This window comes from Orycteropus afer, unplaced genomic scaffold, assembly GCF_000298275.1.
Source record: "Orycteropus afer afer isolate SDZICR_OR568_19922 unplaced genomic scaffold, OryAfe1.0 scaffold00059, whole genome shotgun sequence".
Taxonomy (NCBI): domain Eukaryota; kingdom Metazoa; phylum Chordata; class Mammalia; order Tubulidentata; family Orycteropodidae; genus Orycteropus; species Orycteropus afer.
The window spans coordinates 1,725,297-1,752,710 of record NW_006921646.1 but is presented as its reverse complement, the minus strand read 5'-3'; the positions used below and the strand labels follow the sequence as shown (position 1 = coordinate 1,752,710).

At 48.4% G+C, this 27,414-nt stretch overlaps 1 protein-coding gene across 1 annotated transcript in view; it reads left to right on the top strand.

Annotated features, from left to right (window-relative positions):
• The first annotated feature begins 4,968 nt into the window (after nt 1-4,968).
• The window catches only part of GRM4 (glutamate metabotropic receptor 4), a 141,791-nt gene continuing 119,345 nt past the window's right edge, over nt 4,969-27,414 (top strand). The window contains exon 1 of the mRNA XM_007939344.2: nt 4,969-5,487. Within this exon, the coding sequence (XP_007937535.1) occupies nt 4,969-5,487 (519 nt within the window). The remainder of the gene's footprint in view (nt 5,488-27,414) is intronic.

Genomic DNA, 27,414 nt, shown 5'->3' with positions numbered 1-27,414 from the left:
CTTGCCTGACAAAGAGCTGGGAGCCCGAGAGTCCCCCAGCCTCCCTCTTACGTGAACTGACCCACAGAACATCAGCTCTCCTTATGATCTTGACAGCTGGGAGCAAAGTACAGGGGCCTCCCACCTGACTCTACCCTCTATTTTGGTGTTTAGGTTTTCTTTTGTTTCCTTAGTTTTGGGGTAATAATAAGAAGCTCAGTAAAAAATATTTTGGGGTTTAGTAAATCTTTGTTGTTTTCTTTGGATCTGGTTGTTGATTTGTGGTTTGTGGTTTTTTCTGGCTCTGCCCTGGTTGCAGAGGGAGGAATTTAAGTTGAACAGGAGAAAAGCAGGGCATTCCTGACTGTTAAGACTGGGAATGGGTCACTGAGGCAGATTTGGGGAGTCTTTCCACGTAGGCCTTCATGGATCAGATAGCAGAGATGACCTTGGCTAGAGTGGTGGGGGATCCCCTCCAATCAGGACACTAACAAAAATCTTTAGCTCAAGTTTCCCAAGAGTGGTTGGGCTTGGGTGGGGAAAGGGTGCTCTTTCAATTGTACCCCCAGTTCTCCTCACAGCCTTGCTCACTGAAGAGAATGTTCTGGAAAAATCTATTGACCAGTGAACTATTGCTGTGTGCAGATGATGAACCCTCTCCCTTCCACTTCTTATGCCTACTGCTTCGTGGCCTTCATCCTTCCCTGCCTGGTCCCGTCCTCCCTTGAGCCATAGAATCCAAGGCAGGGGGCAGAGAGGGAAGGGAAGACTGGAATCAGAGGAGAGGAGGAGCAGGACCAGGAGAGAGAGAGTGAAGGCAGAGGGAGCCAGAAAGGAAGAGAGTGAAGGGAAAGGGAGAAGGGAAAGAGGGGGAGAGAGAAGAAAAGGTAGCCGAGAGCCAGCTGGGGCTGGTGGGCACTGGCCAGAGCCTCAGTCTTTTGGAATGTTGTCACTTCCCCCGCAACTCTAGTGGTGTAGTGCCTAAGGCATTTGACTGCTAACCAGAAGGCTGGCAGTTCGAACCCACCAGCCACTCCTCAGAAGGAAGACTGGGCAATCTACTTCTGTAGAGATACCTCAGAAACCCAAGGAGGGGTCACTATGAGTCGAAAACAACTCGAGGGCAGTGAGGTTTTTTTTTTTTGGTTGGTTCTAGGTTTGAGCTTTCCTGGCTATTTTGGAATTTGGTGGGGGGTCCAGGGCTCGCGAAGGAACTTTGAGGAGGGTACCCCAGCCTCTGTCCCCTCCCTCACCAGCCCCTTCCTACCCTTGCAGAGGGAGGCAGGCCTGGTGGGAGGAAGGGAAGATAGATAGACCCTGGCTCTTGTTCCCAACCCACTCCCAGCTCTGCTCCTAGAGGCTTCTTTCATTCTCTGGGTATTTTTACTTTCCCCCTTATTCCTGTTACACGATCAAAGGAAGGAGGGGAAGCTAAAAGAGGCGGCAGTGTGCCCAGCTCTTTGGAGAAGCTCAGAAAAGGCAGGCCTGGTAGGACTAAGGGATGGGGTGGGACCCCTGTGGCCAGGAGCTGGGCTTCAGGTGGGATCTGACTAGCTTGATCAAGGCTGGGTCCTTGGCCTCTCCATTCTAATCCTTCAGGTTTCTCCTTCATGAGGCTTTCTCTATGTAGCCTCTATCCTTCCTTGTGTATGTGTGTGTGTGTGTGTTTGTACATGCACTCACGTTCTCAGCCCAGACGTGTCAGGCCTGAAGGAGAAGCCAGTGTGGAGTGCCCGTGAAGGATCTGGAAGCTGAGCAGAACTGGACTGTTGGAAGCTGCTGGGCACAGGACTCCTGGCCTGTATCTCCACTGCTGTATCCTTGGGTGCACACAGCCTGTCTTGATGCCAGAAATCCCTCCCTTTGAAATTTATGGAAACCAATCAGGAATTCACAGGATGTTAGAACTGGGCAGGGCCTGAGAGACCCTCTGGTCTGATTCTGGAGAGATCAGAGGCCCAGGCAGCCGTACAAGCTGCAAGCCCCGGGCAATATATCATTCACTTGCTCAGTGCCTCAGCTTCCTCATCTTGGAGCTCAGGATGAAAATACCACCTACCTCATAGGGAAGTGAGGAGTCCATGAGAAAATGTAAGGAGAGCACTTAGAACAAGCAGATAATAATATATTGTTACTTGCTGTTATTTCTTCATGGACTAGGCACTATTGGCATTTGGACAGGACAGCGTTTTGATGGGCAGGCTGTTTAGCATTCCTGACCCCTCCCTAGACACAGGCTAGTAGGTGGCTCCCCCATCTTGTGGCAAATAAAAATGTCTTTAAGCATTTCCAAATGCCCCTGAAGGCCCCTAGACTGGATTTTACTTCTGCCTATCCATCCGACTCGACGGCACATAACAACAACAACAAGTCCATTTGACAGATTCTGAAACTGAGGGCTAGGGAGGAAGTGTGCCTGCCTCACCTTCAGCAAGGCCATGACGGGGCTGTGAGATTAGTCTATGGCTTCTTCAGTTTCTCTTTTCTGTCTTGTCTGGTACTGGCATCGGGACCTTGTGCCCCTGGTCATCTCTTCCCACAGCCATATGGGGTGGGGCTGGGGGACAGGGAAGCCCAAAGCTAGTTGCCATCAGGCTGATTCAGACTCAGGACGACCCTATGTGTGTCAGGGTAGGACTGTGCTCCACAGAGTTTCCAATGGCTGATTTTCCGGAAGTAGATTGTGAGGCCTTTCTTCTGGGCTCTCTGTGGGTGGACTCAAGCCTCCAACCTTTTGGTTAGCAATTGAATGGGTTAATTGTTTACAGCACTTTCTTGGAAAGATCTGATAAACTCATTCACAGGATGATATGATGACAGTTCCACACAGATGAAGGCAGTTTCCCCTACACCTTGTATTTTAACAGCTCTTAAAGCCTTCCCCAAAGCACTGGCTCCTAGCTTCAGAGGTGAGGGTGGTGGTATGACCTCCTTCTACAGAAAGTTTCCTTATAGGCCCCCTTTGGGATTACCTCAGTGTGACTGGTGCCTGGCTTACTTGGACCCATCTTGACTTGCTGTGTGACTTTGGAAGAGTTATGTGCCATCTCTGAGCTACTGCAGAATGGGGCTAAGGAGAACTAGTAGCCATGTTTTTGGTCTCTGAGGGGCTAAGGAAGCGTTTTGATGAGATGAATAAGATGTAGCCCAGGAGCTGAGGCTGGACTCCTGAGGGCTGAATCTTTTCCTCTTCCTTGAGGAGGAGGGACCAGGGGCTCCAATAGCAGTTAGAACCTCTGTTGGGAGAATTAAAGGTGATGAAGGGGAGGCTCTGAGACCCCCACTTGGCTTTGATGGAGGCACCAGGTCTAACCAAATCCTAACTCAAACCCCTATTTCAACTGGCTGGGGAAACTGAGGCATAGAAGGGGCAAATGGCTTGCAGCTTTCAAATCCCTAGGGAAGGTAGCCTTGGAATGGGCCCTCCAGCCAAGCCCTGACTCAGCCTCCAGCCCTTCTCCCTGTGGCCTCCCAAATTGAGGGGAGGAAGGCCGCTGGCTTTGAGCAGAGAGGCCAGGGGGAGGGAAGGAACCCCCAGGGGAAATTAGCCCAAATTAGCAGTGAGAATGAGGAAGAGCTGGTGTTCTCTCCTCTACCCTTGCAGATAAATATTTAATCACAATCACAATAATAATGACTATGATCATGATAATGTGTGGTAGCTCAGGCTGTAACCCGAGAGCCCCACTCTCAGAGGGAGGAAGTGCAGGGGGAGAGAAAAAGCAAGCTAGAAACTGAGAGAGAAAGAAAGTCAGAAAGAGGAGAGGGAGAGAGGGAAGACTAGCAGGAGACAAGGAAGCTTGCTCCTTACTGAGGAGACGTTAGATGTACCTTCTGCCTGGCGTATTTGGACAGCTGAAGTTGAAATGGGAAAGGGGAAGGTCCACCCAGTACCACTTGAGCTGGGAAGAAAATCTCCAACCTCAACAGCACCATCTTCTCCCTAGCCTTCCCTTGGTTTTTAGAGTGATCAGTCCCCAGCATGGCCTGATATTGGGAACCACAGCCTCTCAGACTGATTTCTTTTTGAGGGGCCCTTTTTGGCCTTCCTCATCTCATAGTCCCTGAGAGCCAAAGCATCTCTGGTTCCAGGGCTGGGACCTGGGAAACCTGGGTTCTAGTTGGCATTCTGCTGCTGGCTGTGTTTGTGACTTGGGCAAATGTTTTCTTGCTCAAGGCCTCTGTTTCCTTATCTCTAAAATGGGTTTATAACCCCTGTGCCTCAGTGATGAGCCCAATGGCATGGGTTTCTTACTACACTTTCATGTGGGTGAGTGTTGATGAAGGTCTCTCTTTCTCCCAAGCCACTTTGAGACTGTTCCCTGGGGAGTGTCCTTTCTAATGCCATTGGGCTTCTGATGGCAGTGGGTATAGACCTAAAGAAGTCTTCAAACTTTAGATGTGACCTAATTGCTGCCTTAAGTGCTCCCATTTAAACCAGAGTTGAGCAGCAGCTAGGTGAAACCAAATTGAGGAGATTTGTGCTGTCTTTGGAGATAACCTGAAGCATTTCCCCCTCTCAGTCTCCTGATGAGAGATCAAAATAGCTAATGTCTTCTTTGGGCTTCTGTTTGATACTCTCTCTCTCTCCCTTCTAAGGTTGATAGGAGAAGAGGATTGGAGCTGTTTTCTCCTTGATGCCAAGATATGGAAAGCTAGGAGTACGTGTCGTTCCACAGTCATCCACCAAGAGCTGGCCTGCAGAACCTGGGGACGAAGACCAGAGCTTTGCTGCCACCCCAGCCACTCTCCCTGCCTGTGGCCATGGACTGTGCAGACAACTGAGCATTGCCCTGCAACGAGGAGGCAGTGCGAGAGCACCTCAGCATGGTTTACTTTGTTGGCCGCCCTCAGCCACCTTGCTGCTGAAGCTGCCCTGGAGAGACTCGTGGGGACCACGCTATCCAGGCCCACCCAGGCTGTGCAGCCAGGGGCCTGTGAGGGCTAGGAGTGGGGCCTGCCATTCATGGGTCATTAGGCATTTTGGAGATGCCTGGAAAGAGAGGCCGCGGCTGGTGGTGGGCCCGGCTGCCCCTTTGCCTGCTCCTCAGCCTTTATGGCCCCTGGGTGCCTTCATCCCTGGGGAAGCCCAAGGGCCACCCCCACATGAACTCCATCCGCATAGATGGGGACATCACACTGGGCGGCCTGTTCCCCGTGCACGGCCGGGGCTCTGAGGGCAAGGCCTGCGGAGAGCTCAAGAAGGAAAAGGGCATTCACCGCCTGGAGGCCATGCTCTTTGCTCTGGATCGCATCAACAATGACCCGGACCTGCTGCCCAACATCACGCTGGGCGCCCGCATCCTGGACACCTGCTCCAGGGATACCCATGCCCTGGAGCAGTCACTGACCTTCGTGCAGGCGCTCATCGAGAAGGATGGCACAGAGGTCCGCTGTGGCAGTGGCGGCCCACCCATCATCACCAAGCCGGAGCGTGTGGTGGGGGTCATCGGTGCTTCAGGGAGCTCAGTCTCCATCATGGTGGCCAACATCCTTCGCCTCTTCAAGGTTAGTGCCTGGCCAATTGGCTTCATGTGTGTTCTTCCACCATCAGGCCTAGACAGCTCCTTCCTCCTCTTCTCTTCCAGACTCCAGGCAGTGAGTTTTTCTCTGGAGGAAGCGTTTGAGAATTTGGGATGGTCCCCTGGTTAGAGCGTGGGCACAGCAGAGTGAAGATATGTGTGGGGGGCAGTGCAGGGTAGCTCGGTACTGCTGACCATGGTGCTGAAACAGCACCTGTTGCCACCAGGAGCTCTGTGACCAATTCTGTCCTTCTCCTGGGAATTCTGAATCTGGCTGAGAGACAGGGAAGTGCTGGAGAACAGAAGGGAGGAGACAGGCAAACAGATGTATCAAAAGGTAGACAGAGAGAGAATGGGCATGTGGACGTTGGAGATTGCCAGGGAGAAAAAGAAAGACTTTTGTTTTGACATTGTTTTCAAGTAATTGCAATTCCCAAGAAAGATATATTTTTCTTTTGGGTGCTTGAGGAAGCTCCACGTGGCTTTCCCGCGTTACCCTAAAATTATGGTTAGAAGATGTGTCCTGATTTTTTTTCAGGCGGAGTGTGTAGGGCTCCTAAACCTGCAGGGAATGGAGATGAGGATGGGAAAACAGGCCTGGAGGGAGCAGGCAGTCCTGTTTCTGGTGACTGAGCCCAAGCCTCCCTCTCTTATTTCCTCCCTTCTGCTCTCCTTCCTGCATACCTTTCTCCCTTCCCTTCTGGAATCCTTCCCTGCCCCCTCCTTGCCGCCTCCCTTCCTCTCTTCCTGGGGCAAGAGCTGCTGATTTGCAATTCAATTGGAGCCAAGTGCTTTGCTAAGCTGCTAAAACAACTGAAAGCTACTGGGTAGAGAGAAAAACATTACAAGCATTTTACCAATAATTATGTGCCCGCTCCTCTCTCGAGCCTGCCTTGTTTGCTCTGTGTGTGTGTGTGTGTGTGTGTGTGTGAGAGAGAGAGAGAGAGAGAGAGAGAGAGAGGAAGACAGAGAAGGAGAGAGAGAGGGAGGGGGGAGAGAGAGACACACAGAGAGAAAGAGTTGGAGAGAGGAGAGAGAGAGAGAGAGAGAGAGGAAGAGAGAGAGAGAGAGGGAAAGAGAGAGGGGGAGAGAGAGAGAAGAAGGGATGCATCAAGGAAGCTTCTGAGCTTCCTTCTCACCTGCCCTGGTGTCATTTCTCAGCCTCTGGAGCAGCCCTCTCCCCTCAAAGTCTCCTGAGTTATGGGGTGGATTGAGAGAGGCTGTTTGGCTCTGTGCAGAGTAGGAAGAGCTGAGGCAGGGTCCCCGTCACCTAGGCCCTTTCTGGAATCTATAAGCCTAACTCCCAAGATGAGTCTGTATTTGGGGCTGAGGTGGAAGGGGGAGGAATGGAGAAGGAGGTTTATTCAAGTTTTGTGGTGGGAGGGTTGGGGAGGTGGTGATGGAAGGAGAGGAAGCTGGGCTGAGGTGGGGGGCAGGAAGGCTAGAATGATCCTATTACAGTGTCTGGGCTGGTCTTGGGCTTCCCAGTCTGTGGAGTGCACGTGCCATGTGGTTCTCACATAAAGGGCTTCTTGCTGGAGCATTGGTTTTACCTGATGACCTGGATAAAAACACTATTTTAATTTTAAGACAAATGGATGCGTTATGAAGGATGAAGTGGAAGACCTGAAGGAAATTTCTCCCTCGCAGTGAACAATTTGAACAATCCCTGAGGCCTGTGTTTGCTTCTGGTCATCTGTCAGGGTTCCCTGGAGGGGACAGTTTGGGAAGGAGTAAACTGGCCCAGTCCTCCCATCCAGCTCCATTTGTGGTGAGGAGTGGCAACTCAGAGGGGAAGAGGAGCAGGGGAACCTGGGGCTCTGACCGCCTGAGTCAAGGCCAAGTCTTGGCTGGAGACAGCTGAGTCATCACTTCTGCTTGTTTGGCCCGGTCCTGGGAGGCAAGGCAGCCGGGGCTGGCCAGCAGTGGGAACAAGCCTGTGACTCCTCGTTATCCTGTCAGCATGGGACACAGCTCCCCAACACTCAAAAAGGCGAGACCACTGGTGGACGGCTGCCTTCTCCTTCTCTGAGCTTTTTATGACACCTTTTATGATTCTGGGTATTATAGAAAGATAAAACCAAAACCCACTGCCATCGAGTCAGTCAATTCTGACTCAGCAATCCCCATTGGGTTTCCAAGGCAGTAAATCTTTATGGAAGTAGATTGCCTCCTTCCACTGAGCAGTTGATGGGTTTGAACCAATAACCCCCTGGTTGGTAGTCAAATGCTTTAGGCACTGTGCCACCAAAGCTATAAAACCTTGGGTCTATGACATCAGTCATGGTCCACACCCGCATCTCCCAGAGGAAAGTAATGCCCACTTCAGAGGGAGGTGGAGAGGATCACAGGGGCTGAGAAGGACCCTTCCGTTGGCACACAGCAAATGTTCCAAAGATGGTCACTGTCAGCCTTGGACCTTAAAGCATGTTCTTAGAAGCATATATACTTTGGGGTTCTGGTGGCATAGTGCCTCAGGCATTTGACTGCTAACCAGAAGGCTGGCGGTTCAAACTTACCAGCCACTCCCTGGAAGAACGACTGGGCAATCTACTTTCATAGAGATACCGCCTGGCTATGAGTCGACTGGATGGCAGTAAGTTTGGTTTTTTACTTTGGGGTGAGGTGCTTAGTGCCCCAGACCAGAGGGATGGATGTGACTTCTGTGCTATACCTCTCCCAGGATTGGGTAGTTTGGGGGATAGGCAGTGCTGGGTCCAAGTGCCTTAACAGCCCAGGGGCTCACAGGTGGTCCTCATCTTCTGCTTACTTGGACAAATACTAAAACTTGGCCATAGCCTCAGTGTTGTCTGCGCCTCCTCAGACCAGAGGGATGGAGTGGGCTGGGGCAGGGGGTCAGAAGTCCTCCAAGCTGTACCTAAAGCAGGGAGGCAGGACTGGGGAGGGGGGAAGTGAGAAGGATCCATGGGGAAGAAAGGAGGGAAGGAGAGGCGCCTATAAGGAAAGGGATGGGAAGGGTGGAAGGTGAGGGGAGATGAGGAAAGAGCCAGAGGGAGACAACAGCTGTGGTCTGTGTTCCCTGGGTCCCTTTTAACAGCGTTAATGTTCCAGGCTGGCGACAAGAGGACTCCTCAATAATTAAACTGAAAGAAATGAGAGGCTGGGTGAGAAACTTAAAAGCCATTTACAGAGGCAAAAAGATTGAACTTTGGGGAGGGAGGTCAGGAGCTGGAGCCTCAGGAAGGAGAGGATGAGGCCTGAGGGGCCTGAGCTGGCAGGTGTCCATTTCAAAGGGCACCTTGGTGACCCTAACCCCTCTCCTTGCTCCCTGACAAGGCATTAATGGGGTCTGCTGGGAACCTGGCATCAGAGACTGTGATTACAGCTTTCCTTTCTCTAAGAGGTGGATTTCCAGTTCATAGCTCTGAGAGGAGCTAAGTTTGGGGGCACCTGGGGTGATTTGCTGCCTGAAGAATGCTAATGGCTGCAGTCAGGGCAAGGTGTGAGTAGAACTCATAGCTGTGAGAGCTGGAAGGGGCCAACTTCCTGTTCAAGCAAAACTAAAGAAACTGCAAACTCATTGCCATTGAGTCGATTCCGACTTGTAGTGACCCCTCCTTGGGTTTCCAAGGCAGTATCACTACGGAGGTAGACTCCATCTTCCTTCCAAGGAGTGGCTGGTGGGTTTGAACTGCCAGCCTTCTGGTTAGCAGTCAAATGCCTTAGGCACTATGCCACCAGAGCTTCCAGTACAGATGTGACAATTATGTCAGATCCCCAGCTCCTAGGCCTAACTCCTTCCAGAGTGCCTGCCCATATAAACTGGGTCAGAAGTTGGGCTTAAACTGAGGTCTTTGGTGACCAGAACCCCCAACTCTGGGAAGTTGTGGGTCTCATGTCTTGTATTTCCGACTTTTCTGCTCCTATCCCCCTCCTCCATCCTCATTTTGGCTCCATTCTTCCAGGGCAGGGAATGTTGATGGTTGTGTAGGAAACCTTCTGGATGGGGATCCCAAACCCAGAGGGTATGGCCTATACAGTGCCCTAGTTCTAGAGTCAGTTAGGCCTGGGCTTGAATCCTTGAATCCTAGAGTTATCTCACCCCCACTTTCCATATCAGTCATGTATACCATAGTGTGAATAAGCCAACAAGATCTTTTCCTTGTTGTGTGAGAGCAGCCATTATTGAGGGGGACAGAAAGAGTATACAGTAGGGCATGGAAAGGAAGCAGTTTCCAAATCCTGGGCCAGTAAGGGCTCAGAAAACCAAACCAAACTCACTGCCGTCGAGTCAGATCTGACTCGTAGTGACCCCTCCTTGGGTTTCTGAGACGTTACCACTATAGAAGTTGATTGCCCAATCTTCCTTCTGAGGAGTGGCTGGTGGGTTTGAACCACCAACCTTCTGGTTAGCAGTCAAATGCCTTAGGCACTACACCACCAGAGTTCCCAAGGGCTCAGAGGGACCCAGAAATAATTTCATTCAGCCCCTTATTCATTTTGCAGTGGAGAAAACGGAGGCTCAGAAAAGGGGAGGCAACACAGAATGGTAGACAGCCTGGGGTCTGACCACCTGGAAAAGTTGCTTAACTGCCCTTTGCCTTAGTTTCCTCATTTATAAAATGGAGATGGTAATAGTCCCAACCTCATAAACTAGGTGTAGGAATTAAGAGTTAATGCCTGGGAAAGGCCTAGCATGGTGCCTGGCACACAGTCAGCCCACAGGAAATGTCATCGCGCAGCTTGTACCTGGGCCCTAAGTCAGCAGGAGAGACTCCACTGATGCAGAAGAGGCTGGAGCGGGCAGGCAGTGACAGATGGTGACCTTTGTGGCTGATCCCAGAGAGGCCCCCACCATCTGCTGGGCCTCTTGTGTCCTCCTGCCATGAGCTCCGTGCTCAGAGTGTTGAGACTGGGCAGCCAACCTAACTTTCAGATAATGGGCATTTTCTTGCTGTCACCACAGTGGGGCTTGAGGAGGGGGCGTGGAGTGGTGTGGAGAGAAGGCAGAAAGGGGCAGGCCAGAGAGAGGACACAGGGCCAGCAGCCAGCAGGCAGTGGGCAGGCACCGTCCCCAGCCTTGGCCCTGTGAGTTCTCTTTTCCCACGTGGGACTCTAGGTGTCATGAAGCCTGCTTCTTGAGAAATGCTGTCTGCCTGGCGTTGCTTTCTCTTGAGAAATGTTGTCTGCCTCTCAATGCCTAGAGCTCCTGGGGAAACTTTGTGGCTTTGATAACACAAGATACTCTATTGGGGATGTGGCTTGTCTTTAAGGTATTTTCACGGTACAAACAGGAGGAACTTCAGAGTCCACACACTAATGCTGCACATCTTCCCCACCTCCCTGGACGACAGCTCCATCTTTCTAGCACCCAGCCCAAAAACTGAGTGGCACCTCTCCCACCCCATATTTGGCAAAAATCCTGCTGGTTCGACTTCCAGTGTCCATCTGGATACAACCACATCGTCTCAAGCCCCCGTGCCCCCATGCTATTGTAAAAGCTTTTCTCTCCTCTCCTTGCTTTTAAGCAGGCCTTTCCACAGCCAAACCTTCACTCAGCAATGGGAGAGATCTTTCTAAAATCTAGATCAGATCAGCTCACACCTCTGCTTAAACCTGTTGATTTCCCATTGCTCTTAGATTAAAATTAAATCTCCTTGCCTGTCTGAGAGACTGTGCTGCTTGGTGCCCCTGGCCCATCCCTTTGTCTCTCCTGGACACACTCAACACTAGCCATACTGTTTTCTTTATTTTCTTCGGAGACACCATGCTATTCTCCTACCGCAGGGCCTTTGTATCTGTTGTCCTCTCTGTCTGAAATGCTCTTCCTCCACTCGCCATGAACCTGGATTCTTTTCATTCGGCCTTAAGCTTAAATGGCCTTTATTCAGAGAGTTTTCCTCCAGTTAGTCTATCTCATCTTGTTCTTTTCCTTCATGGCAATCATCACAATTTGCATCCGTGTACATATTTGCCGTTTGCTTCCTCCTCTAGTCTCATGAGCCAAATCTGTCCCACTGCGTGTTTTCATATGACCTGTAAGTAAGAATGGTCTGGTGCTTAAAGCATAACCTGAAGAATAGTCTGGTGCCTAAGGCGTAACTGGAAGGTTGGTGGTTCAACTCCACCAGCTGTTCCACGGAAGGAAGATGGGGCAATCTACTTCCATAAAGATTTACCACCTCAGACTCAGTGGGGGTCGCTATGAGTTGGAATCAATTCGATGGCAATGAGTTTGGAGCTTTGATTTATGTATTTAACGAGTTGAAAAAATAAGAAGAAAAACAATATTTCATGATGTGAAAATTATTGAAGTTCAAATTTCAGTGTTTGTAAATGAAATGTTATTGTAACACAGTCACATTAGCTATAACCACAGAATTGAGCAGATAACAGAGACTGGCTGAGCCCTGCTCTAGATTATAAACTCCAAGGTTGGGCAATCTACTTCCGTAGTGATCCTGCCTTGGAAACCCAAGGAGGGGTCGCTATGAGTCGGATCCGACTCCACAGCAGTGAGTTTGGTTTGTTTTTTGGTTTGATGGCATAGTCCCTAAGGCACTTGACTGCTAACCTGAAGGCTGGTGGTTCAAACCCACCAGTCACTCCTTGGAAGGAAGGTTGGGCAATCTACTTCCATAGTGATACTGCCTTGGAAACCCAAGGAGGGGTTGCTGTGAGTCGAATCCGACTTGACAGCAGTGTGTTTGTTCGTTCATCTCATTGCCAACTCATTGCCATCGAGTCAATTCTGACTCATAGTGAACCCACTGGCTTTCCAAGCCTGTAAATCTTTACAGAAGCAGACAATCTCATCTTTCTTCTTCAGAGCAGCTGGTGGGTTTGGACCACCAAATTTTTGGTTAGCAACCAAATGCCTTAACCACTATACCACCAGAGCTTCCTTAAGCTCCACCCATAGTACCTCTGGAATTCTTGGGTGGTGCAAATAGTTAATGTCCTTGACTATTAACCAAAATGTTGGAGGCTTGAGTCCACCCAGAGTTACCTCAGAAGAAAAGCCTGACAAAATGATCAAGGCAAAGGAAGATGCTGGGAGGAGTGCAAGAATTAAAGGCAACAGAGGTAAATACTAATATATATGCAATCCTGCAATAGCAGTAGTGACAATAATCTATGAGTCGATGCATAGATAGATACATAAGCTGAAAAGATGTGGGAAGGAGAATGGGACTATACCTGTAAATATGTAGAGGTTTGATGGGATATTTCTACATATTATTTACATATGCTGCAAATATATCCATGAATATAGAAGAACATATAGAGGGCAAAGTTATGAAAATTTCTTAGCCAGAACCAAAAACCCTGAAGGAATGAGTTGCTGGGCCTGGAGACTCAAGCCCATAGTTTCAGGGGCCATCAGGGTCAATTGATACAACACTGAATACAAAGAAAATGTTCTACATCCCACTTTGATAAAAAAACAAACAAACTTGCAAGCAGTCATCTAAGGTGCAACTATTGGTCTCTCCATCTGGAGCCAAGAAGAGTGAAGAAAATAAAAGACACATGGAAACAATTCATCCAAAGAATTAATAGATCATGGAAACCCCAGCATCCACGACCCTGAGACTGGAAGAACTACCACTATTGACTACTCTGAAAAGGACCACATTAGAAGATGCTGGATAGAGTGGGAGAAAAATGTGGAACACAACTCAAAATCATAAGAAAGATCAGACTTACTGGTTGTATAGAGATTGGTAGAACCCCTGAGACTGTGGCCTTTAGTCATTCTTCAAGCCTGGAACTGAACTCTTTTCCCATGGCTCAATTTTCAGCCAAACAATAGACAGATCTACTAGGTGAAAAATAACGCTAGGAACAATCAGCATTTGAAATCAAAAGGGAAACATTTGCCAAAGAACAGTGTTAAGAAGGCAGGAAGGGTTAGGAGAGAGGGAGGAATGGAAATGAGAAACACAGGGAGGAGGTGGGAGGAGTGATGTTACATTGAGGGGGTTGCAGTCGATGACATGAAACAAAATATGTGTGAATTGTTGAATGGAAAATGGATTTGCTTTGTAAACTTTCACCAAGTCACAATAATTTTTCTTTTTTTTAAAGAAGAAAGGCCTGGCACTTAACTTTCAGAAAATCAGCCATTGACAGCCCTGTGGAGCACAGTTCTACTCTGACACGCATGGGGTTGGCATGAGTTGGAATCAACAATGGCAACTGGTTTACTGGTTAATAGGACTCCCAGCCGATGCTCAGCCCGTAGTGCCAGGCCCTCAGAGAATCTTGGCTGAATGGACTCATAGAGGGATGAGATGTCTGCAACCCCTACACTACTGGAAACTGTGTCAACAGCAGGCAGCCATGGTCTGGGGGTCTGTCTTCCACTCCCTGTGCAAGCTCTTGACTGTGGGCCTGGATGTAGCTGGGCCCACCTTATCACTAGGTCAGGCCAGTGCCCACCAGTGCCTACCACTTTGAAGATCCTAGGGTCACTTGGATATGTTTCCTCATCTAGAACACCTCCTCATGTGCCTCATGGATTTATGGAATTCCTTTCACTTAAAAGCTTTATTCTTGTTAAAGGGAATCTCATGTACTGCTTTAGAGTGTTATTAGAGATTGGTCCCAACAGGGTTTGCTTAGTAAATATTTGAGTGTGTGTGAATGAGCCCTCCCCCACAAGAGGTAATTGAAGGGGAATAGTCAGTCACACCATTTACATAGCATGTATCCTGGACCAGATAAGTGTCCCAAGAGCTTATTCTCACAGCACCCTCCTGGGGTAGGTGTGCAATTGTTATTCCTATTTTACAGTTGGGAAATGAGGTACAGAGAAGCTAAGCAACTTGCCCAAGGCCACACAGCTAGTAAGTGGTAGAGCTGGGATACAAACATTGGCTGTTTGGCCCTGAATACACACTCTTCATCACTCGTGATCTCATGGCCATTAGACAGACTGGGTTCAAGACCTGGCTTAATGTTTACTCACTGCATGATTTCTTCAAGCCTTAGTTTACTCATTTGTAAAACTGGCATAATAATCCTCACCCGGCAGTGGTGACAATGTGTGAAAAGTCTTTATTAGGGGCTTTGGGGACACTGGTGTTACTGAAGTAGGTTTTGATGGAATTTGAGAGCTTGTGAGGTACCAGGCCTCTGAGGGGAAGGAGAGGAGGAGGTGTTGGAAGTGGGTCTTGCTGAGGGTGACTGGGGTTGTCTAGATGCTCCAGTCAGACCTAGCTTCTCTGGAGGCACCCTCTCCCTGACGTAGCCCTTATGCCCACTTCCTCTGAGGTGCACCTGGAGTTGCAGAATGTCTCTGAAGACAGGAAAATTGGTTACAGGAGGTTTTGGAGTGGAAGCAGGCAGGATTTCAGCTCTGGTGCGCAGGGCCTAGACTGGCGAATGGGCTCATTATGGCAGAATTAAAAGCAAAGTGTGGAAGACTTTGGAGGTCCCCAGGTTCTGCAGGCCAGCTCTTGGTGGATGACTGTGGAACGACACATACTCCTAGCTTTCCATATCTTGGGCATCAAGGAGAAAACAGCTCCAATCCTCTCCTCCTAATCAACCTTAGAAGGGAGAGAGAGAGAGTATCAAACAGAAGCCCAAAGAAGACATTAGCTATTTTGATCTCTCATCAGGAGACTGAGAGGGGGAAATGCTGCAGGTTATCTCCAAAGACAGCACAAATCCTCCCCATAGTTACCTCTTCCTAGTGTCCATCCCTTCATGCACTCCTGCCCCCTGAGCTGTCTCCCTGTGCATAAGCAGCCCTTCTTTCTCCCATGATTGTTCTCTCCAAGGAGCGTATCTACTTGAGGTAAATGTTCAATTCATATGCCTGTTTTTTGTTTGGCTGGAAACCACCGGTGTGGGTTCAATTCCAGATCTGAAGGGCAGCTAAGGGCCATAGTCTCAGTGGTTCCACCAGGCTCAGTGGTTCCCCAGCCACTACTCACCAAAGTAGGATGTAGAGCAAGATTTTTATGTACTATGTTGTGTAGCAGGAAGCTCTGGTAGCATAGTGCCTAAGGCACTTGACTGCTAACCAGAAGGCTGGCGGTTCAAACCCTCCAGCCGCTCCTCGAAGGAAGGTTGGGCAATCTACTTCCATAGTGATACAGCCTCGGAAACCCAAGGAGGGGTTGCTATGAGTCGGGTCTAACTCAACGGCACATGATGACAACAACAACAATGCTGTGTAGCAGTGGCCTTTTTTGGAGAAGGGATATTTGTGTAGATATATGAATGGAGTGAAGGGAGTTTCCCTGTGCATAGCTGGAGGGAGAGTGTTCCAGATAGAGGGGACAGCAAATCTCTCTGGAACTTGGTATATTTCAGGATGTGGTGTCCAAGGGAGAGGATGAGAACAATGTGTGTTGGGGGGGCAGACACGTGGTGGGTGCACAGTGGGGGGCTCAATGACACTTCTCTCTTGCTGACAGAGCATTTTAAAGGGCCTTGAGGGAAGAGGCTATGGGTATGGTCTGAGCCCTAAAGGGCGAGGGGTGGCGATGGGGTGGGGCAGATGGCTGGCATTTGGTGAGGGATGGCTCTGGCGCATGTACCTGAGGCCCCTGCATGACAGCCCCGGGGTCCTCCTGTCCTGCATACTGTGAGGCAGCCCACTGTAGGGGATGGTGCAGATGATGGGGGAGGCCTGTGGGTTCCCTCCCCAGTGAAGCCTCCCACAGCTGGGGTTTGGTGCTGTGTTCTGCTGCACCACTGTGTGGCTGGGGCAGCTTGCTGCCTTCTCTGTAAAATGAAGGCATTACCCGGGCTAGATAGCTCTGTTCCCTACTTTTTTGTTTATTGTGCTGGAAATATACACAAAACCTTCACCAATTCAACAATTTCTGCATATACCATTCAGTGACATTGATTACATTCTTCGAGTTGTACAATCGTTTTCACTTTCCTTTTCCAAATCATCCCACCACCATTAACACACACTCAACACCCTATAAGCAAAAATTTCCCTTTCCCCCCCTCCCTGCTATCCTTGTTAACGGCTAATAAACTTTGGTTTCTATGTATTTGCTCATTTCATATAAGCGAGATCATATAGTATTTGACTTATTTCACTCAGCAAGATGTTTTCAAGGTTTATGCATATTGTAGCATGTATCAGGACTCTGTTTCTGTTTATACCCACTGCCATCGAATCGATTCCGACTCATAGTGACCCTCTTCGGGTTTTCGAGGCAGTAAATCTTTACAAAAATAGATTGGCCCATCTTTGTTCTGTGGAGTGGCTGGTGGGTTTGAACCACCAGTCTTCTGGTTATCAATCAGATGCCTTAGGCACTGCACCACCAGAGCTCCTTGTTTCTGTTTATGGTTGAGTAATATTCTGTCTTATATATATACCATATTTTGCTTATCCATTCATTGGCTGATGGACATTTTGGTTGTTTGCATGTTTTGGATGTTGTGAAAAGTGCTGTAGTGAACCTTGGTGTGAAGATTTCTGTTTGTGTTCCTGCTTTCACTTCTTCTGATTTGCGATTGCTGGGTACTTCTGTGATAAGCATTTTGGGGAACTGCCAAACTGTTTTCTAAAAAGGCACCCCCGTCTTCTTTACCCACCAACCTTTTCTGCTGAGAGAGTGCTGAGCTCACACCCCTACAGCAGGCTGGCCTCTGTTGCATGGCCACCGGTGGCCTTTCCAGTCATCTCTCTAGATTGCCTGGGCCCTAACCAGCCTTCACCTGGGCTATGTCCTCTTCCTGGAATGCCCTCCTTGGTAGCTCGTGGGCTAAGTCTTAAGAGTCTTTCCTGACCTCCAAGGGCAGAGATGATTCTAGGTCCACGGGTATCTGGACAGCACACCTGGGATTCCCCACAGTCCATTGTCATGTTGAGGGCAGGATTGAGACTGGACTCTCTTGGTCATTCTTACCCCTAGTCCTGACCCAGAGACAGACAGATAGACAAGTCAGAGGAGCTGCCAGCTTTGGAACTAGCTAGATGTTGAACTGAGTGACAGGGTGCTATGCCTGAGGTGGGGGCAGGTGAAAGTGAGACTCACATCAGCCTGAAAGATTAAACCCAGCATACCCACCCCCACCCCCAAATGAGCTGTGTGCTTTTCATTTTCCTCCCAATTTATTAAACTACAATTTTTATGACCCAGCCATGTTAGAAATGAAAAGAAGGCAAATTCTACTTTATATTCCAATTGACCTTTAAGCTTGCCACTCGCTCTGGTGGTTCTGGGCTGTGGAGGTGATGAGAAGCCAGAGGGTGGCCTCGCTTCCTGGTTCTGTGGCTACCTTAGAGTCAAGGCTGGAAGCTATATAGAGGCAGAAGCAGTGGCACCCTTAAACTCCCTGTTTACCTGTTCATCAATCCTCAGCTTCGTGTCTCCTTCTTTCTGTCTGACTCTGGGCTTTCTCTTTTTCCCTCTCATGTCCTCCTCTTCTTCCCTCTCTTCCTCCTGGTTCTTATCAGACTCTTCTCACTGTGGCTCTGTCTTGAGGCTTCTCTTTCCTTAGGTGACATGGGAGCAGTCCCATGCCTCGTATCCTGTGGTTAAAGATGGGGGGGGGGCAGAAGCAGCTGATAACACACATGTTCTTCGACAGAGACACCCCAGCCTTGTGCCTGCTCTGGTGTCCACCTGTTTGTCCACCTGGCTTACACCTTTATTATAGCCATGGACAGCTCAGTGCTGAGTACTTCCTGGTGGGCACCCAACCCACCCAGACATTCCTCCCATAACTCAGGGAGTCACCTAATAGCCTCTGAAATTTCCGTTTGAAAATGTGGCCTGGCCTTGGGTACTCTGGGCACTACTCTGGTCTTTGCTGGCCCCACTTACAGGGATGATAAGAGCTAGCTCTGTGTCCTTCCTAGGTCAGTTACTAGGGCATGAGCCTGCTTCAAAAAGGGAAAATGGCAGCATGGGTTCAAATCCCAGCTCTGCCACATACTGGCTGTGTGGCTTTGGGCAGGTCACTTAACCTCTCTGAGCCTGAGTTTCCATAGCTATTAAATTGGTAGAGTGGTTGTTGAGTTTCAAATGGGACCATGTAAAGTGACTGGCACAGTTCTTGGCACACAGTAGGAGCTCAAACAACAGTAGCTGCTGTGAAATGTGTTCATGTGTGAGGAGGAGGCTGGATTTCCCTCCCCTTTCCCTCCTTTCATTCCCATATTCCTGATCCCTAGTCCTCTCCAGGCCTCAGTTCCTCATGGGGTCTGCTGAGAGGTGCCTCAGGATGCCCCAGGAGGAGTGTACTCTGTTCAGCCTTGCCTCTGGCCCAGTGCAGGTGCAGTGAGGGTAGAAACAGGCCTCACAGTTGCTGCATGCTCTCCAGACATCCCTAAGGGCTGAGGGGGAACTTTAAACTCATTATGGAGCTCTGGTGGTGTAGTGGATAAGTGACTTGATTGCTAACTAGAAGGCTGGTGGTTCAAACTCACCAGCTGCTCTGCGGAAGGAAGACTGGGTGGTCTTTTCCGTAAAGATTTACAGCCTCCGAAACCCAGTGGGGATTGCTATGAGTCAGAAATGACTGGATGGCAGTGAGATTTTTTTTTTTTTTCCCTTAATGGATGAATTATCCTGGAGGGAGGGAGCCCGCTGAGCACCCCTGCCTCTGCCAGAGTGGAGAGGGGCCCTAATGGGTCCTCGGGTGTCTGGGGTCAGGGCTGCTGAGTAAAGAGAGGCAGCACTTATCTCATTGTCTGTCCCCCTGGGGCTATGGTTTTGGAGATAGGACGGGGAGCATTAACCTCTGTCAGGGCTGCGGGGCGGGAGGGTAAGGGAGGAGAGGGGTTGTGTTAGTACAGCCTCCTCCCCCCAGGTGCAGGGCTGCCTTCGCTTTGGCTCAGGCTCCCAGAAACTGTCAGGGAATCCAATGTGTCCCCTCCTCAGAGCAGCTTAACCCCTAGGGATGAATTCCAATTTAAGATACCAACCAGGGGAGAGATTTTCAGGTTCAGAATTGGGGTGTGTGTGTGTGTGGGCTTCCAGGGGTCTTGTCTGTTCAGTGAGGAAACTCCAGCAGGAAATGGGGTACACATTGTCTTCACACATTTTATTGAAGGTGAGTGGCATCTTCAAAGTGGGTCTGGCATGAAGGTTTTTCCTCTGTTCACAAGGTGTACATATACACACACATACACACACACGTACACATATGTATACAATGAAGTATTTTAAGCATATGGAAAATTATAGAGAATAATATATTAAATTGCTCTGTACTCACTACCTGGCTGGCCCAAATACTGAAATTTTGTCATAATAGCATCAAAACTTGTTTTCATTCCCCATTTACCATCCCCAATCCTAACCCAGTCTCCTCCCCTCCCTGCCCAGTGACCCCCCCCCACCCTGTGCCCCCTGTGTGTCCTGCATTTCCTCCATGCAAATGTTGCCCCTCTGGTGCCCGTGGTCGATTGCTCCAAGGGATGCATTTCCATGGAGTATGTGGGTGCGTGGTGCATCAACCTGGGTTGAGTGGTCTATGTGTAAGTCTTGTTTACTTTTGGGCTGAGAGCCAGCCCCTGGGATTGAGTTTTATTCCAGGCCCAAAATGTATCCCAGGGCCGTAATATTGTGGGTCTCACCAGACTCCATCCGACCAGTAATTCTGGTCATTATTGTGTTTTTGGATTTTGTTCCACGTTTTTCCTCCCACTCTATCCAGGATCTCCAGATCTGATCCTTTCCTGAGTGGTTGGCCAGGCACCATCTAGTTCTTCCGGTCTCAAGGGCCCATTGTGTCCTAGGGCTGATTGCTTCCAAGTGCTCTTGGTTTTTTGCACTCTTTTTTGCTTCTGATGATAGGAGACCATTAGCTGCATCTTAGATGGCTGCTTGAAAGCTTTTGAGACTCCAGTCGCTACTCACCAGTATAGGATGAGGAACAAGATTTTTATGTATTTTCTTGTGCCAATTGAGTTTGGTGTCCCCCAGTACTATGATCCTGAGTCAGGAGATCCATTGGATCTCTCTGCCACAGTGTCTGGTGTCTGTGAGGGATTACTCTGTGTCTGTCTTTTGTTGTTTCCGTAAGGGTTGCAGGTATTTTGTATCACTGGTATCTGTGCAAGATTAGCCTCCGCTGAATCTATCCTTGGTCTAGAGTGTAATCCTGTTCACTGACCCCCATCTGATCTTCTCAGATGTTTATGTGATTATCTGTAGCCTGGTGTTTGGTGTTAATGGTGGGTGGGGGTAAGGGAGGAGAGGGGTTGTGTAAGTACAGCCACATGCTGATGTGGGTAAGGGGAGGGATGGAATAGAAAGAGTCTGTGGCCACTGTGATAACATTAGGAAAAGGGAGAACACCGAATTTTGCACATAAGATAAAGACGACAGTCACTGATACCAACCAGTATATCCACAATACTGCATTACCATTAATACCAAAAACTTTTCATTTTAAGAAAGAAAAGATTATAAATATAATCAAAGGTGCTTGCTTATACTTCCTTGTCCCACTCCCTTCTATTCTTCCTCAGAGACAACTGCTGACCTGTCCTGCATGTGTGTGTGTGTGTGTGTGTTTAATTCCTGTGCACTTCAATTTAGGAGCTCTGGTGGCACAGTGGTTAAAAACATTCAGCTGCTAACTGACATGTCGGCAGTTTGAACCCACCAGCTGCTCTGTGGGAGAAAGAGTCAATCTGCTTCCATAAAGATTTACAACCTTGGAAATCCTATGGGGCAGTTCTCTGTCCTATAGGGTCACTGTGAGTCAGAATTAACTCAATGGCAGTGGATTTGTTTTTTGGTTTTGGTGCACCTAAAAAACTCTGGAGAGATATATATATATATATATATATATATATATATATATATACGTATATATGTATGTATATGTTTATGTGTGTGCATAAGATCCCTGAGTGGTGCAAGTAATTTGCATTTAACTACTAATCTAAAGGGAGGTCTGGTCCTTCAATGCCTAAGGCACTTGACTGCTAACCAGAAGGCTGGCGGTTCAAACCGACCAGCCACTCCTCAGAAGGAAGGTTGGGCAATCTACTTCCGTAGTGATACCGCCTTGGAAACCCAAGGAGGGGTTGCTGTGATTCGGGTCTGATTGGACAACACATAACAACAACAACAACTAATCTAAAGGTTAATGATTTGAACCCATCCAGAGGCACTGCAGAAGAGAGGTCTGGAGATCTGCTTATGTAAAGATTACAGCCAAGAAAACCCTATGGGGCAGTTCTACTCTGTAACACATGGGGTTTTCATGATCTGGAATTGACTCGATGGCAACAGATTTTGTTTTTTGTTATGTGCATGCATATGTATGTACATGTATATGTATTGATATATATTCACAAGTAATATTGTTTTGCTTGGCATGATTGAAACTTGATGAAAATAAGATTTTATGGTGTTTATTCTGCAGCTTGCTTTTTTTTTTTTTTTTTTTTTTGCTCATTATCTTGCTGCCACATGGCCTGACAGGCTCCTTTTCTTTGCTATGTAGTAGTCTACTGTGTGACTCTGCCCCTATGCATTTATTTAGTGATTCTTCTGTGGTGGTAGTTTTGGGTTATTTTTCTGGTTTTACAAACAGCACTGTGAACATTCTTGCCAGTGTTTCCTTGTGCTTTTGGGAGAGTTTCTTAAAAATCATGATTGGATATACAATTGCAAGCTCATAGCGAATAAGTAGCCCTGGTGGTACAGTGGTTAAAGTGTACTTGGCTCCTAACCAAAAGGTCATCTGTTCGAACCCACCAGCTGCTCCATGAGAGAAAGATGTGGCAGTCCAGTTCTGGAAAGATTTATAGCCTTGGAAACCCTGTAGGACAGTTCTACTCTGTCCTATAGGGTCACTATGAGTTGAAATAGACTCTAAGGCAGTGTTTTTTTTTTTTTTTTACATTTAGGGAACAAGCATCCTGAATTTTCCTAGACGATGCCTATTGCTCTCCATATTCTGTGCAGGGAAACTGGTTTCCAAACCTGGCTCCTGACTGGAATTCCCCTAAAACCAAACAAACCCACTGCTGTCGAGTCAATTCCAACTCAGCAACTCTTTAGGATATAATAAAACTCCCCCAAGGATTTCCAAGGGTGTATATCTTTATGGAAGCAGACTGCCTCATCTTTCTTCTGCTGAGTGGCTGGTAGGTTTGAACCGCTGATCTTTTGATTAGCAGCCTAGTGCTTTAACCACTGTGCCGCCAAAACTCCTTGGAATTCCTCCAGAGCATTGTTAAAATCCAGATTTTACAGGGTTCTTGGGCCTAAGCCAGCCTGCTAAGAAAGACTCTCAGGTGTGGCGTCTGTTTTGTCAAGCTCCCTGGAGACTTCTTGGCCCTGCATTTGGAAGCACCACAGTTCAGCATGTAAACCTGTAGAGCCCACTGCCTGCTCTGCCACTTGCAGGGTGACTATGGGCAGGTTTCTGAGTCTCTCTGAGCCTGGGTGTTCTCATCTGCAAAATGGGAATGATACTAACAGTGAGGACTCAAGTTAGGGTTAGCTCTCACCTTCCTGAGGTGGGGGAAGCTTAGTGTTTTTTTTTTTTTTAAATATTTTTTGTGTTTTCAGTGAAAGTTTACACAGGAAATTAGGTTCCCATTTGACAATTTCTAAATAAATTGTTCAGTGACATTAGTTAAATTTTTCACAATGTGTTAACATTCTCTTTAACTGTGTTCTGGTTGTTCTATTTCCAGTATCTAGCTTCCCTGCCCCCTTATTTTCTCATCTTTGCTTTAGAGTAATTGTTGACCTTTTGGCTTCATGTAGATTGTTTTTTAACAGAGCATTATACTAATGGGTAAATTCCTTTATTTTATGTGCCACTCTGTTACTTTGATCAAAGGTGATCTCAGGATGGTTTTGGTTTAAGATTTAAAGAATATCTCAGGGTGATAATCTCAGGGAGTCCTCTAGTCTCAATTAGTCCAGTAAGTCTGGACTTTTTAAGAATTTGAGATTCTGTTTCACATTTTTCTTCCATCGTATCAGGGTCAACATATTGGCCCTGATTACACTGGTCCATAGTGTTAGCTGGGCACCATCTAGTTCTTCTGGTCTCTGGGTAGATGAGGCCATGGCACATGTAAGCTAATAGCCTTGTAAACTAGTTTCTTCTCTGAAAGTTTGGTTTCCTTCTTTTCTTTTGCTCCTGGTGAGTAGAGAGCTATAGTTGTGTCTTAGATGGTTGTTCACAAGCTTTTAAGACCTCAGATGCTGCTCACTTCATTCACTAGGATGCAGAACATGAACTTTTGTGAACTTTGTGAATTATGCCAATTGACTGACTTGTCCCATGAGACTAAGGTCCTAAACTTTCAACCCCAGAAAAACAATCTCTCAAAGTGTTTAGTTATGTCTGAGAAGTACCTATAATTGTGTTCTCTCTGAATATATATGCCTGCATACACTTACACATACATATAGATGCTTCTACCTCTGCACACATTTATACACTTATACCTACCTGTGGGAGCTCTGGTAGTGTAGTGCCTAAGGCACTTCACTGCTAACCAGAAGGCTGGTGGTTCAAACCCACCAGCCATTCCTCGGAAGGAAGATGGGGCAATCTATTTCTGTAGTGATACTGCCTCGGAAACTCAAGGAGGGGTCGCTATGAGTCGGGTCCGACTCAATGACATATAACAACAACAACATACCTACCTGTACACCTATATGCTTATACACATATGTATGTGACCATACACTCATTTTTTGCCCTTGCTGGTATTGGGAGCTTGGAGTTGTTAAGGCCTGTGATATGCTTAGGTTGTCACAGCCTGACTGGGCACTGGCATTATCCATAGGAGGACTGTGCCTCCTTGATGCCATCCATGAGGTCAAGCTTGGATGCATTATGACACCTACTTTGTGGAGCTGCCAACCAGGCTTTGGAAATGCATGTATAGGTGAAGGACTCTGCCTTCAAGGAGTCAGGTGGGCAGTAATTTCATGATGCTGGGATGATTGTTATAATAGAGGTCTACATAAGAGGGATCCCAAAACCAGCCTGGAGATGGGAGTGTCAGGGAAGACTTCCTGTAGGAGGGGACAAGTAACACTGAGACTCAATGGCCAGGACAGAACTAGCTAGGTTAAGAGGAGTGCTGGCTGACATGGGAGGGTACTGCAGGCCAAGGAACCAGCATGTACAATGGCCTGGAGGCAAGAGAGAGAGTGAGCAAGCGATGCTTGTGTGTGTGAGCCAGCTATTCTGCCTCCTGCCTCCTGCCTTCAGGTGGCTGCTGGGGCTCTGGGTTACAGTGACTGAGGTGGCCCCTCTCCCTCCTCACTGTGATGGCTCCTGACAGCAAGGCCTCTGGTTGCGACTTGAAGGAGGTTTATGGGAAGCCTGAAGTGTGAGGAAATGTTAAGTGCCTTATAAGTACTTTGATTATTTTAAATTGCTTAAGTGGTTTTCTAAGATGGTCCTAACGCATCCCGGTGTCACAGACACAAAATCAATTAGGAAAGTACAACAAACCCAAGGAGAGGAAGGCAGCATCCTCACCTGCCTTCTCCTGCTCCTCCTGGGCCTGGCCGGTCAGCCCTGTACTGGCCCAGAGGCTGGGGACAGGACCCCTCCCTTCCCCTCCCCTCCCAGGCCATGGAATCCCCACCTCCTGTGAAAGCTGTCTGAGTTCTGGCTTCTCTCAGACATTTTAGGCCACTGAGGCAGGGAGCAGGGGAGGCAGCCTGAGAAGGTCTCCTTCAAAGATGCTTTTGTCCCCCTGCCAATGAGCCTTTTATCCAGTGGTCCTGGATAAAAATGCCAGAGCCCCCTAGGCATGGCATTCTTTGCAGTGATTATTTTTCAAATGCATAATCCATTCTCACGGTTTAGTATTTAGGAGGTACAGAAGGATATGCCCAGCCCCAGCCTCGCCCCGGAGGCAGCCACTGTCCCGTGTGCCCTTCCACACAACTCTTAGGCTGGAAGCAGGGCTGCTGGCTGCACAACTCCAGGGGCCCCCACTCACCTGGAGTCTCTGCTGCAGAGGCCCTGGAGAGGTAGGGAATGTGAGCGTATATGTATGTCCCCACCTCTTTTCACCCAGCACAGCACTTGTCCTTAGGTGGTCCTCTGTCATCCTGTGAAGCCCTCTTTCTCTTTGTATAGCTGTGTAGTGCTCCCTGCTTCCCATGCCCTCCTGATGGACACTTAGGTTGTTTTCAATCTTGTGCTTTTGCAAACAGGGCCTCAGCAGATGACTGGCTATATTGCACATTTCTGTAGGCTGAATTCCTACAGACAGAATGCTGGACTGAAGGGCAAGTGTATTTGTAATGGTGATGGAGGTGACCTCCTTACCCTCCTGATGGTGAGGGTATGGGATGGGCTTGGGGTACCCTGCAGCCAGACCTCCTCCTGTGCTGCCAGCTGGTGTGTGGCCCAGGGGAGGCCCCATAGTCCATCCTGGCCTGGCCTCCCTGTGGCCTTGTGTAAAGGTCATGGGCAGGAGGGCTAGCAGGACCCAGGACTCCCTTTAGGAGCAGCCTCAGGTCTCCATGCAGGGTGGGCAGGAGGAGCAAGGGGCCTCCCTGCATCTGGTGGGCACTGGGGAGCTGGGGTCTTCATCTCATGCATGTCCTGGGGAAGGGGCCAAGGAGAAGGAGGAGTGGGTGACCATCACTGGCTGTCTTACCCTCCTGTCCCCCCCATCATTATGGTTGTGACCAATCCTGTAAGAAGCACTTTTGCAGTCACACTCTGCTGCCTTTTGAATCGTGAAGTTGCCTTGTGAGCTCTTTCATAAATGAGCTCTGATGGATGGTGACTCACCAGGTGCTACAGCTGCTCAGGAGTGGAGTTGGGCTGGTCCTTTGCCTCCTTCAGCTCCCCAGGAGTCCTTATGCTCCTGGCTTCCCGAGTGTGCTCATTCCTCCCTCTAAGCCTTTGGTCCTCTCTGCAGGGGGTGCCGCCTTTCTTTCCTGTCAGCCTTGGGACCTTGGCCAAGTCACTTAAACTGTCTGCCTCTCATTTTTCCCACCTGTAAAATGCATTCAGACTTAATTTTACTGGATGATCGTTGATGGTTGGAAAGAGGGAGATTTCCCACTTCTTCTTGGAGGGGCTTGAAATTCTTCTTTTAAAAGGGGGATTTTAAACTGTTATTATTTTTTTTTCCTGCATAAGCATCATCTTGAGTACAAGAGAACCCACTGTCTCATCTCTTCTTCCCCAAGGCAAGGAGTAGATTACTCAATAAGCAAGGTAAGCACAGGCTTACTTGTGCTTACTTCCTAATCTGTAGTGATTGACAGCAACAACAAAAAACCCGAAGAACTGATTGACTACAGATTAGGAAGTAAGCACAAGTAAACTTGGGCTTACCTTGCTGACTGGGTACCTCATCCCTTCAGGGATAGTAAATTTGAAATGAGGCTTTGATTCTTTAGGAAGGTGCTCTGGGGTTGGGAGAGAGACAGATGCCAGCCATACCTAGGAGCAGAATCTTTGATGTGGTAAAAAAAAAAAGAAAAAAAAGTGAAATTGTTCACTAGAGATTAGTAAGTAAGCACAAGTAAGTCCATGTTTACCTTGGGTAATCTGACACTGCCCAAGGTACACAGCAATATGAGAGATAGGAAAGCCTTGTCAACTGGAAAACATTTAATATATTAACTTTGAATAGTTCATCACATTCTCTTTGAAAGAGACATGGCTCCCCATATGAAAACCCTTTACATTCTTCCCTGATCTTCATGTTGGTCATCAAACCTCCTCCTCTGGAGACCCTTCCTGACCATGCCAGTCCTTAGCCCCCTCTGGACTCCGACTTGCAATAGTCAGTGCTGGCCTTTGAGCTTTCCCTTTCTCTAGTCTCAAGAAACAGAGAGAGAGAAAGAAAGAGATTGATCCTGAGTCAGATGGCATAGTTGCCATCTACTTCTTTTATGGGTCCCTAAGGAATATAGGAGCTCTGGTAGCATAGTGGCTAAGACACTTGCCTGCTAACCAGATGGCTGGCGGTTCAAACCCACCAGCCACTCCT